Source organism: Dendronephthya gigantea, unplaced genomic scaffold (assembly GCF_004324835.1).
Source record: "Dendronephthya gigantea isolate DGI-Jeju-01 unplaced genomic scaffold, DenGig_1.0 000127F, whole genome shotgun sequence".
NCBI lineage: Eukaryota > Metazoa > Cnidaria > Anthozoa > Malacalcyonacea > Nephtheidae > Dendronephthya > Dendronephthya gigantea.
In genome coordinates this window covers 329599-341848 of record NW_021163137.1, presented here as the reverse complement: position 1 = coordinate 341848, position 12250 = coordinate 329599, and the positions used below count along the sequence as shown (strand labels likewise).

Sequence of the window (12250 nt, the reverse complement as noted above, 5' to 3'; positions counted from 1 at the left end):
ATGGAGAATAAAAATCCCAAACCGGAAAAGGAAAACGAAAATAGAGAACAAAGAAAGTTTAAAATTCCCTGTAGCTATTTGATACCTTAAATATTAGCATAGTATGATGACATATAAAGATCAAAGGTCGCTATATTGAAATTTAAAAACATAGCTTTTACATGCTATCTAATCAAGCTCTATAAAAAGTCCAAATGCTATTTGGAATCGATAAAATGATAAGGTTCATTTTGATATTTATCATAAACTGTCTCCTCAAGTTGCTGTTCAAATTTGAAACAGTAGAAGCGAAACTGGAAAGGACAGAATTGCTATTATTGAAATCATGTAGGCGCTTCTACCAAGAGAAATTTATTACTGTTGAAGATAACGTGTTAATACGGACCGTTGTATTCAATCCTGGGGTGCCTAATAAACCAGCACTAGTCCTGTTACATGGTCTTAACACCGGTCTGTGTTCATTCCTTTATAACGCGAAAAGATTGAGTAGAAATTGTACTGTTTATGCCATTGATCTTCCGGGATTTGCACGCAGCTCGAAGCCTTCGGTATCAGGAACTGTGGACGAAATTGAACGCAAATATGTAAGATGGTTAGAGCTATGGCGTCAAAATCTGGCCATTGAAAAATGTTTTCTACTTGGTCATGACTTTGGTGGATACATTGCGACCTTGTACACTCTCATGTACCCTTGGAGAGTCTGTCACTTAACACTGTATGAACCATGGGGATTCCCAATACTACCATTTGGTATGACTGATCGCAGTCCAAACAGGAAATCCATTGAACAATCCGAGTTCTTCCCACGGTGGCTCACTAAACTAGATGTTGTTTTTCACTGCGCACAACGTCTCAAATTTATTTACGCAATCGCGTGCTTTTACTGTCGTCAATTAAAATATTTATATCAAATGATTAGACATCCTTGTACGTTTGTACAAAATTTGTTTAAAAAACAAGAAGCATGGTCTCAGTATAAAAAGTTATGTCAAGAAGTTCAAAACTCGTCTGGTAAAAACGCTTATAGCAAGTTGAGTGTGTTAAATATCTGGGCAAGAGATCCTCTGATAAAACGAATCAATTCACTAGATGAGAAGGTGCAGATAACATTCATTTTTGGTTCAAAATCATGGTTTGATCACCGCTCAGCTTATGAAGTGAAGTGTTCAAGATTAAATCAAAATTCAGTCAATGTTAACATTATTGAAGGCCAGTGTAAACGGCCCATACACGAAGAATGCCGCAGAGATTTTGAAAATATAATTTTGCAAACGTTATCGTCGTACGAGGACGAACAAGACGAAGGTTGGATAGAAGATGAATGGATCTCGTATGATTACTCAGACGATGAAACTAATAATGTCATCTAAACTACTATAGTTGAACATTCAGCTGTGAATAAAGCTGCGAACTTACTTCGTTAGGTAACATAACATGTGAATTTAAGAGTGAAGAATTTTTCTTTATGTAATTACTTTTGGTTGTTGCAGATATGTTTGGTTGTACCAATGGTAGTTCACCCACTGATATTTATACTGCCATGAATAAAATTTAATAAAAACCCAGCATATTGTCTTTATTGATGAGCGAAAAAACGATTACGTGTGGGTTGTGCATTTAGCAAAAGTAGATAAACCCTTTCATTTCCCGAACAATTCAACATACAAAATTTTATCAACGAGAGACAACATGTTTGCTCTTTATACGAAAGCAAAGAACTTTACAGTTGATATATAACCTTCTAAATATTCATATGTCCTTTACCAAATGCTTCCCCTTTCACGTCAGCTGCAAAGTAAAGATGTAGAAATGTGAAGGCAAAACAACTCATATGCATGCGATAGCGTATCATCACATCCTTCTTGTGCGAGGTTTTAGATTTATATAAGCAATAGTTGTCAGCTTCGACATAGAAATAGACTGGATTGACATGCACCTTGTTTACATGAGTTTGAGCAATGATCCAAGTTTAAGAAAATGACCTCTAAAAAAGGCAATACTGTACTTACAACCCTCAGGTAAAGTTTGTGATTCTCCGACTTGGCAATCTTTCAATGTACTATTTTCATTAATAAGAACATTATTACATATCACGCTACCAGTTATGTTACAACTAAAAGAAAAAAAAACAATTTCGAATTAGTTTTAGAGTCATGCCGGTTTAGTATAACGCTTTTTCAGTGAGGGGGAAATATTTGTATAATTATTTTTCAATATATCTGCTGACGTAGTATGGCAATTATAATAAACCTTACGGTTGCTTATTCACTTTTACCTAATGACCCCGTTTTTATATTATCACTCATATGACGATATTCACAATAATGACAATAAATTTGACAATGAAAAAATAAAAACAACTCCGATCTATTCGGAGAAAAATCTTGATCCTTCTTGTGTAACTTACCTGTCTTTTATCGTGACATGATTCATTATAACAGAGTTTGTTATTTTTACTTTATCACCAATTGTTACATGTTTGCCAATAATTGATTTTTTAATTGATACTTGACTCTCCGAAATGTTGCAACCCTCACCAACCATGCTGTCAGAACCAACCTGGTGGGTTCATCATTACAACGATGTTATGAAAAGAGAAAATTAGTTAATTTTAAGCCTTTTTGGTTGCTGCCAAAAAGAACAACAGTTTTTTTACGTGGTGAAATAACATCGATAAGAAACTAGATGCGATAATTGGGGAGGGGGTGAATATTCATATATTCGTTCTGCGTTCTACGTAAATGCGTTTACAAAAGAAATCCGTCGGGCAGAAATTCTCCCCTGCGGCCCGGTCCAATCATCGCTCTAGTTTCGGTCGTGACCATCGAGTACCTGAGATTTCTTAACGTTCGCTAATGGATGAACAAGTTCTTTCTTGGCGGATAATGTTGGTAAAAGCTTTGGTATCTATACAACAAAATTAATCTATTCATCAAAAAAGGAAAGATATAGCGATGTTCTATTTGATTTTGAAGTGTACTTACTAATCTATTCGATTCCATATACGTGGGAACTGTGTTGATTCGTAAACAATGACCATCATCCATTATATAACAATGACATCTCATCTTCTCTGTACATATACGATCTGACGTTGATAAACTTTGTGTCCATTCATCCAGTTCATTTCTCTCAATATAATTAAAAATGTCTAAAATAGAACAAACCAGCATCAAGGTCTTACTTGGGATAAGAGTGCCAGACACCAGTGGAGCATTTAAAGTTAGTCAGAATAAATTGCACAGCCTAATTTCCAATTAAAAATACCTTAATAACAATGCTATTGGTTATTTATTTGTAAAGAATATATTGACATAAAAATCTACCAATATGATTGCAAAAGAGAGCTGTGGTAATTCATTCTGACTTGTGCGTCAAACCCTCCAGTTTTCCTCTGCCTCTATCTATGTACATATAAATATGGCCTACACTCAAGCATATTGTTTGATCAAGTAATAAAAATAAAATTTCATACCGTTCTTTGTATCTTCCTCCATTACCTCCTTGGATGAAGCTAAATCTTGTGGTTCAACACGTTTTTTTTTTTTTCTATATTGTTTCTTTATTAAATATGGAATAAGTTCTCCTTTTATTGAATTAATTGATCTAAAAATAGACAACATTATACAATTTAATTTCACCATATCACCATGACAATGACAGTCATAATGACCCACATAATAAAACTTACTTGTTTGAGATAAGAAAATCAACAACCCATTTCTTTATGATATAGAGATGACCATCCAAGAGGTCACTCTTGATATTTACATATGGAAATCTACAACAAAGTGACTAAAATTAATCATTTATGTGAATAAACCATGTTTGAAATGCTGCAACATCTTGCCATGTCTTCTTATCACAGTACCTTACTGGTCATTGATTAATACTGTTATTAATCATCCCAAGACAACTCAATAGCTGGAGATGTAAGAATAACTAAAGTACCTTTTTAATAATGATTTGTGTAAAGTTAATATTTCATCCAGGTCATCTTCTGCATCAAAGATTAACAATCTGTTCTGTTGCCCATCCAAACCGATAATATCTCGTTGGGCTACAAATGTTGTTAATAATTTGACAATGTTATGTTCTATATGAATGATATTAGGTTTCCAAAGTGAAGTATTCCTGATATGATTGTTGAAACATCTCTAAATACTGTTTTTCTTTACACTCTGTCAGTGAAAAAGTTTTATTGCCCAATTTGAAATACTGGTTTAAATATTTGCCTTATGCCAGGCTATTTAGACAAATAAGGCTATGAATGACATAAAGAATGACTGCAGATTTTATAAAGGGTAATGCAATTTCATGGCATTTATGGAAGTCAAAGTTAAAGGCTCTGGTAGATAGTTTTTACATGAAATGGGTGTTCCTACTCACTTAATAGATTTTTCTTTGTTTTCTTTTTTGTATTTTCTTCTTTCTCCTCTTCATTTCTTTCATTTGAAGACAATAGTACAGTGATAGTTGCATCATATGTCCTATGAATATCTGCTAGTTGATGTAGCTTTACTTCTGCGATAATATCACAGCTCACGACAAGAATATCTCTCTAAATAATGCCAGGAATAAATGCTCTTTGAATCGTCTTTTGACTTTGTAGGATAGTACAAGTGTGAATATACTTTTTGCATGGAAATTAATAAAAATGTTAAGATGATATTTATATCACTCACTGATGTCCAGGCACCAGTTACATCTGATGCAGACAAAGTATAATATATATTCTTTAGCTATTTGTCATATAAGTACATCATTTCACCTCTATTTTTTCCTTGATATGTCTTAGTGAGTCAGCAGTGCCCATAGCGCTATTATCAGGAATTGGTATTATTTCAATTTTCATCTTTGCATCAAAACATTTTTCAATAGAGTTGCTGATTAAATCTCTCTCTGATTCCAACACAACAACTATGACTTCTGTAAGAAAATTGGCCTCATTTTATGCTTATAATAGAAACCAATTACATTTCTAACTTTTTTGCTGAATAATTATATCATTTATATTGAAATCTTAATAGTAAAAAACACGTGGACAAACATATGAACCATTTACATCAAATCTTGGTACCTTCAAATCCCGACGTTTGTAAAAGATTAAGTGGATACCAGATGAGTGGTAAATTACCAACAGGAAGAATAGATTTGGGAATGTTTTCAGTAAGTGGGTACATTCTCGAACCACGACCAGCTGCCATTACAATTGCTTGAAATTCGCACATTTTATGTACTGTTTGTATACCGACGTCGTCTACTACAGTCCTTTTCGTATGTACTGTTATAAATATGTATATTGTTTCCCCAGTTAACCAATGTACAACATTTTATTAACCGATAAAAAAGCTGATGAAATCACCGTCACTAATCAAGTACCACCGCCATATTTGATTGTGAGAAATACTTCATGTAATAACTAATTACTAGAGTGACTTGAAGTCTTGAACCAACATTGGATCCTGGGAGTGTTCCGTGTTCATGATTATATCCTTAGTTGCATTCATTTGAATCATTTCCATAGCTCAGTTATTTCTAAGTTATTTGGACGTTACAGAGTTTAGGGGTTATACCCACGGCAGTCTCTTTGATGGTATATTTTGGTATACAACAATTTTAGAATGTTGTTCATGAATTATCATTTATCACAGCACACATTTAGACATAATACAAATATACATACATAATACATACAGAATGCAATACAGAAATGCACAATGTGATTAGATTATTGGGTTGAAACGTCATAAACAGCAATTTCTGTGATGCTCAACAAAAACCTCTTTTCAGAACACATTTTATTTAGCAAATTTTCTTTGATATGAATTTGTAATCGCAAGCATTAGCTGCAAGCAATTTCTCACATTTCTATTATCACAAGAAATAGAAAGAAATGCCTCTATAAACCGCGCTAAGGCCGTCACGAACGTCTAAACCATCTCCAGCATTTAGTATAACTTGACGTATTTTTTTATTTGATGTGTTTTGACGCTCTTGAAAAAAAGAAGATAATAACGAGTCATGAAAACAAGCACATTAAAATAAATATTAATTAAATAAATCAACTATAATTCAAATTCATGCAAACGAAATGTTTGCATACGTCATCAATAAAAATATTACAATTATTTTCACGCAGACAAAACCATTGTTCACGCAAGTCAGTCACAATATTCTATACAAAATTATTTTAAAATTAGGGCTTTCTAGGAATATAAGATTACAATGCAAGTTATTTTGAAGTTTATGAGGTGGACAAAGACACCCCAACCCCCTCCTGGTCGCCAGGCCCCAACAGAGAAGGCTGAATGTCTTCGTACGAAAAATTAGAGTTGATTTCAGTATTTCTCTGAACAAACGCCTTTCCATTTTTTATGGATTTGACCTCCTGGGTAAGCTTTATACGGTTCTTGCTTATATTTCCTATTGTCAACCACCCAATACTCGGTGCCTTTAAAGAAATATGTTTCCTTGGACCAAGATGAATAATATGCCGCGTCAATATTGTCGGGAACACCTTGCCATACATCCGTGATTTTTTAGGATACCCTTGGAAAACGTTCAAATTCCAATCATTCATTTTCCAACAGGAATCTCCTTTGAAGAACCAAGTTATTTTGTCGTCTGTGTAGCACAGGCTTGCGTTTGGGCTGTTAGGTATTTTAGGCCAATCATAGGAAATAGCACTGTCATATTTCAAGTTTTTTGCAAACCTGTCATATCCATATGAGCGAGAACCTAAACATAACGAATGCAAAGAACAATCAATCGGTTTTTATATTTTAAGGAATAGAAGGCCTTTACCTTTTGATCAATAACATTGCTTTGATCAAAACCGATCAAGCTATGTTAACCTAAGTATGTATACCTTGCGTGATCAACCTGAAGTATTTACTCAAACAAGCTTTCTGCATTGCTCCACCGTTTATTAAAAAGATTAGTTCAGTATCGTTGCCAAGGAAGGATAGAGATGGGGGCCCGGACTCCCCTCATTTCCTTCAGATTATTTTATATCCTACAGTAATTATACGCTCGATGATAAAGTTTGATGGTGCACGCGCAATTTTAGGCTGCCTATAATCCTGATTGTCAACTACTAATTTTTAATGAAAAAATATCTCGCCAAAAAACACATTGAAGTTATATATACATTCCGAATGTACAAAAATAAAGTAATTTACCTTACTTACCTTTAAGAACGTAAAGAAAATGGTCAGACCATACAAGTGCAGCGTCAACATCATTTGGCATTGTGGCAATGAATTCATCTTTAATCTTTTTAGGATATCCTGTATCATAGCTATTTTGCATATCAAATTCGTCTATTTTCCAAATCAGATCTTTGCGTAAGAAATAAACGTCACCCCAAAGATATATAGCCGCATCAAGCTTCGTCTTACACGGACCTATTGTTATATAAAATATACTTACTACCGGTCGGACCCGTAGGTATACAGAATACATGATGAAAATAGTATTGCTTTTTGCTAGTGTTGGTGTCGACTCACCGTAGAGTGCATTTATCCCATCTCTGTCATCCCAATGAAGTCCAGGTTTCTTTTTATAAGTACCGTACATTATACTGGGTGGAATACTGGAATGAGCCAAACCAATGCTATGTCCAATCTCATGAAGAGCGACAGAAAATAAATCATAATCTTTATCCCATTTTTCACTTGCATCAAAATGGATATCACCAGCTATGTTATGGTTAACTGGAGGATATGCATGGGCTAACACACCTCCTGGGCCATCGAAATTGAACTTGTCACCATGAACAGCTGCGTTAAAAAAATTAGTGTGTTGAAGACATTGTGTTGATGACCACGTTGATTCGCAGCGCAGAATTAGGCACTGTCAGCATTTCCTAATGCAGGCATAGTTATCATTTTTGCCCAGTAACATGCATAACTGGCGCAAGCATTTGTCAAGAAGGCGTAGTTAATCATTTTTTGCCCAGTGGATCACATGAAAAGAAATCGGAACTTAATATCGCCCTCTTTTTACGTCACATAATTTATAATCTACTCGTGATAGTGGATATTTTTAATCAGTACTTACCAGGTGCAAACTCAATCCTTATATCAGGAACTTTGCTAGATGTTTTAGTGAATAGTAAAGGTGTTGAATACTCCCATAATTTAAATGCTTTTTCCAAAGTTTCATCTTGTATTTTATTTGTTAAATGTTTGTAATAGATCAAGATATTCCACGTTATTTTTTTTTTGCTCCACTTAAATTCTTTCATTTGACCGTTTGGGAGTTTATGTTTTATAGAATATCGTTTTCTGCGATGAACGTGAATTGTCATTCGAAACGCGTTGTTGGCGCCTTTGTCGGAAAATCCACATCTTGGAGACTCCATCACTTTCATTGTTTCTTCATTTAATTCACCTGAAATTTTTAAGCCAAACGAAATTTGGAAACTTTTAATTCCATTTGTGATCTCGTCATCAGTATAAGGATGGAAAACATCAAGTTTTGGTTTTGTCTCGTCTGCCATAAACTTTTTGTTTCTTTGAGAATGAATAAGACTTCTCGCGTCAGGTTTATCATCTAGATGACCGTATCGCCCAAGGTATTGCTACAGAAAAAGTTCAGGGATATAGTCACGCTGTTTATACCTCACAGTACGTTCGTGGCACAATTTTAGTGATCTAGAATATCATGAATTAGATATCATCGTAAATCACACTAGCCGTGGCATTAGCATGGAATAATGAACCCCTCTGGGTCACTTAAGTCGGAAACTTTTTATGTGAATGTAGCGTGCATGTCGCTCTTGTGTTCCGCCATCAAAGGCGTCGAGTGAATGGGCCCTGGGGCAATTTTTTAAAGTTTTGGTCCGGAACTTATTGGTATTTTAAGTTCCACTGTAGCTGTGCGACATATGCAGGCCACTTTGCAGGCCACTGGGTAGAAACTAAACGAAGACCATCGCAGAGGCTAAGAATTGAGTAAATAACGCAATATATAATTGCGCAGTTTCTCTATGAATTAGGAATTAGCTCTTACTTTAATTTTAAATTTTTCTTCAGTATATGTGCTGAACAAAGTACATGTGCCCGTGGGCTCCCTTTAGCCCCCGGCCCCCGGCCCCGGGGTAATCACCCCGCTTCCCACCCAATCGACGCTACTGTCATGGATGACTGTTCCGCCTTCTAGCGAGTTTATTTTTTGCCTAAAGAAACGAGCAACGCTGAGTGGCCCTTCTGGTCCTCTCAATATTCTATAGGATTAGTATCCATTAGTGTATCGCACACGACGTCTTGCGTGGAGTTCAAATCACTTACCATAGTAAAGTAAGAAAAAATATGATGAATATTTTAAGTGATTTCGGTCTTTTATTTCAGTTTAATATATAACTTATCGCCTCTTCGTTGAGGAGATAACACATTTCAAAAAATACATCTAGAATGTTTGATTTCGCAAGGCCAAAAGTGAAAATGATTTTTAAAAGAAAATTGTTCTTCTTCAACAGCAGCGGAGAAGTCTTAAAGATACGTGCGTTAAGCAATGTAAGTGACGTGACGTATTATGGATTGTGCCAGGCGAGGTAGAGACATTATATTTGCGTAATAATATTTGTTCAATATATTTTGACGCCGCTTTCTTTAGACGTACAGTTTTCATCATAAATCATGCAAGACCACCCAGATAAGGCATTACTTTCATTGCTGGTTGAAAACACAAAACTGACAGAAAACAAGTGAATTCAATATTATGAAAGTCCGATATCTCTCTTATTGTTTCATGAAATAAAAGCAATCCTTGTTATTGTATACTAAAATAAAAACATTCAGAGTGAGATCACGCCCTGGTGAGATTTAGAAATATCCCACGAACAGCCAACAGACTGGGATGATATCATTAATGGGAGAACTGGCCCACAGGGGTATTAGGGGAATTTTGTGCTTGCTACCCTAATTCATATGTTCTCTGGCGTACACACTTTGAAGGATTTAATGACGGAGATAAAATAACCATTCATGTAAAAACAGGAAATATTGCATAACCATACGCATGCACGTAGTAATGAATTGAGAAATTTTCCGCATAACCCTATAGCCCCATCATTCAGTGTTTTGGTAACGCAGTTTGCGACAGTGAAAGCAATGTTTTTGTTTTCTTTATATATTTTTAATCCAATAGTAGTATCTAATTTAAGAGCAAAAACATTTTACTCCCTTTCTGAGTGCCTATAGTAATTAATGTGCAGACATCAGGACTTACCACAACCTTGAGATGGTTCTTGTTATGTTTAGCGACATTGTCACGTGTCAAAGAGTGTATTGGTGAAGCAGTTACCAATGGTAACATTGTCAGAAAAATTGCCAGATACATTTGTATCCTTGTCATTTTGAAGTTCTTCTTACCGTCAGGTATCGTCTTGTGAATGTCGTAGTGCGTGTTCGTCGTATTTAATAAATATTGTATACAGAGGTCACGCGAATACTTCCTGAATCAGTTAAATTAATTGGAACTGAATTTTAATCGTTTAAAAACCATTGATTGAAATGAAAGCTGTTCTCAGTTTACTTTATTTTCAGTTTTCATTTAGCACATAATGTTACAAAAAAATTTCCTCCTCATTGATATTAATACCGATATCAAAAATTTTATTTTATTTTGATATCCGTGATCTGTGAGCTATGAGTTGTGGTATTTGAAGCTCCCAAAAACGTTCGGTATGTATTCAAAGAACGCGTGGAATGTATATTGGCAGAGTTCCCCCACCCCGTCAACGTGGTTTACAAATCTGCTACATTCTACATCTTTCCTCTTGCAGATTATATATAATATATCGGTTTTTCTTGCTTTCAAAAGATAAGAACAGTTGTTTTTGGGTTTTTTTGTTACGTTTTTTGACTGTTTAACTACACTTCTATTTTTGATGATAACCAGTAACTAGCTTCAGTTCACTTTTACCACACGTAAGAAATGTTAAACAAGTAATAGTATCTTAGGAATACTCTCTCTGATAGTATTTTAGGAATACTCTTAACTGTTTTATCATTTGTTAATCTGAAAGCAAATGTTCATTGATCACAACAAACGTTCGTCTTTAAATTTCGGTAAAAATTTAATTTCTTTTCCTGCTTAGCGCATTTGAGAACTGACTTCCATTGAGAAACAGTGTTGTTCAAAACACTAGAATTACCCAAATCAGGAAATATAACTAGAGAATTACGCACGAAAGAGTTCAGTGAGATTATACCTTTTATGTATTTTATTCCAGTTGCTACGAAGGCAGGAAAGTCGTTGGAATTATCATCAGGGGGTTGCACCATTTAAAGTTATACTGTGAAGATCCACTGAGAAAGATTTATATGATTACCTAAAAAATACTGTATATTATATTCCTTTTAGAATTTAATTTTTAAACGTTAGACCAAGAATTTAAAATGATAGGCCCTATTTCGTCATAAAATCGTATTGACCTTGTTAGGATCTTATACGACTTGCATTTTTTTAATATTTTGTAATACTTTCTTCCTTTAAATATACAACAAGCCTGGCGATTGACTTTTGTGATTGTTGATTTAGTTTACTATCTATTACTGAGATATAATTGTGAAAACTACGCACATAATTGTTAATTAGAGTGTCAATTTTCATGTTTTGAACGTTCATTCAAGAGCACGTTTTCATCAAGAGGTCGCTCAAGGCCACAGTAGCGCGCGAATACAAACGCAATTTCCAATTTTTCATATTTTCCGCTTTCTTCAACCGAACAATTACACTTTTTCTGCCAATGGCCTTGTTTTAAGTGAACTCATTTTAGCGTGTTAATGGCAGATATAAATGATCAGTATTCCTATCTGCTTGCCAGACAAGTTTGTTCCTTGCTATACCTTTGACCAGCACCAAAAGTTGAAAGCTAATAAATGGCAAAACCTTTTTTGCGTAATTGTTAAGTGGTCCGAATGGTTAAATATTGAAGCCATTCTCCTGTATTTACGCTTAAATCAACCCGACGGAGAGCTTGGAAATTGTAACCAGGTGTCTGAGTGTCTCATCACTGATCAGGAACGCCAGCCGAATTATGTGTTTTTGAAGTTCGTCAAATTTCTAACGTTGTCTTATTACTCTTATAATGCTGAATACTAACGACATGCACTGCATTCCTGGATTTATATTGAAAGAAATCTTTTCCTTTTTTCCTACCTCTGCTAGTAAAGGGCAAGAAAGGCAACTACGATTGCTGTTCTCCATTGCTCCGTGTGCTGACCTTAAGTTTTGATTT

General features: G+C 34.9%; 3 protein-coding genes across 3 annotated transcripts; 1 reads left to right on the top strand and 2 right to left on the bottom strand.

Moving 5' to 3' along the window:
- The first annotated feature begins 215 nt into the window (after positions 1 to 215).
- LOC114535886 (1-acylglycerol-3-phosphate O-acyltransferase ABHD5-like) lies at positions 216 to 1370 on the top strand. Its single transcript, XM_028557215.1, has one exon. It carries the CDS (start codon positions 216 to 218, stop codon positions 1368 to 1370), a length of 1155 nt encoding a protein of 384 aa, XP_028413016.1.
- A 280-nt stretch (positions 1371 to 1650) lies between these two features.
- LOC114535901 (translation initiation factor eIF-2B subunit gamma-like) lies at positions 1651 to 5374 on the bottom strand. Its single transcript, XM_028557238.1, has 11 exons — positions 5081 to 5374; positions 4772 to 4929; positions 4390 to 4561; positions 3952 to 4060; positions 3692 to 3781; positions 3476 to 3606; positions 2985 to 3151; positions 2833 to 2907; positions 2408 to 2559; positions 2010 to 2113; positions 1651 to 1788 (listed from the first exon to the last, which is right to left on the bottom strand). Exons 1-11 carry the CDS (start codon positions 5229 to 5231, stop codon positions 1742 to 1744), a joined length of 1356 nt encoding a protein of 451 aa, XP_028413039.1. The 5' UTR covers positions 5232 to 5374; the 3' UTR covers positions 1651 to 1741.
- An 873-nt stretch (positions 5375 to 6247) lies between these two features.
- On the bottom strand, positions 6248 to 10369 carry LOC114535885 (collagenase 3-like). The gene is made up of 5 exons (XM_028557214.1): positions 10237 to 10369; positions 8065 to 8587; positions 7512 to 7784; positions 7194 to 7409; positions 6248 to 6741 (listed from the first exon to the last, which is right to left on the bottom strand). Exons 1-5 carry the CDS (start codon positions 10360 to 10362, stop codon positions 6248 to 6250), a joined length of 1632 nt encoding a protein of 543 aa, XP_028413015.1. The 5' UTR covers positions 10363 to 10369.
- Positions 10370 to 12250: the final 1881 nt, after the last annotated feature.

Coding starts and splice junctions, on each gene's coding strand:
- LOC114535886 (XM_028557215.1), top strand. CDS start 216: ATGATAAGGTTCATTTTGATATTTATCATAAACTGTCTCCTCAAGTTG.
- LOC114535901 (XM_028557238.1), bottom strand. CDS start 5,231: ATGTGCGAATTTCAAGCAATTGTAATGGCAGCTGGTCGTGGTTCGAGA. Junction 4,061..4,389: donor AACAAAGAAAAATCTATTAA/GTGAGTAGGAAC, acceptor CAACATTTGTAG/CCCAACGAGATATTATCGGT. Junction 3,152..3,475: donor GGAGGAAGATACAAAGAACG/GTATGAAATTTT, acceptor GTTCTATTTTAG/ACATTTTTAATTATATTGAG.
- LOC114535885 (XM_028557214.1), bottom strand. CDS start 10,362: ATGACAAGGATACAAATGTATCTGGCAATTTTTCTGACAATGTTACCA. Junction 7,785..8,064: donor AAGGATTGAGTTTGCACCTG/GTAAGTACTGAT, acceptor TTTTTAACGCAG/CTGTTCATGGTGACAAGTTC. Junction 6,742..7,193: donor TTTTCTTTACGTTCTTAAAG/GTAAGTAAGGTA, acceptor CGTTATGTTTAG/GTTCTCGCTCATATGGATAT.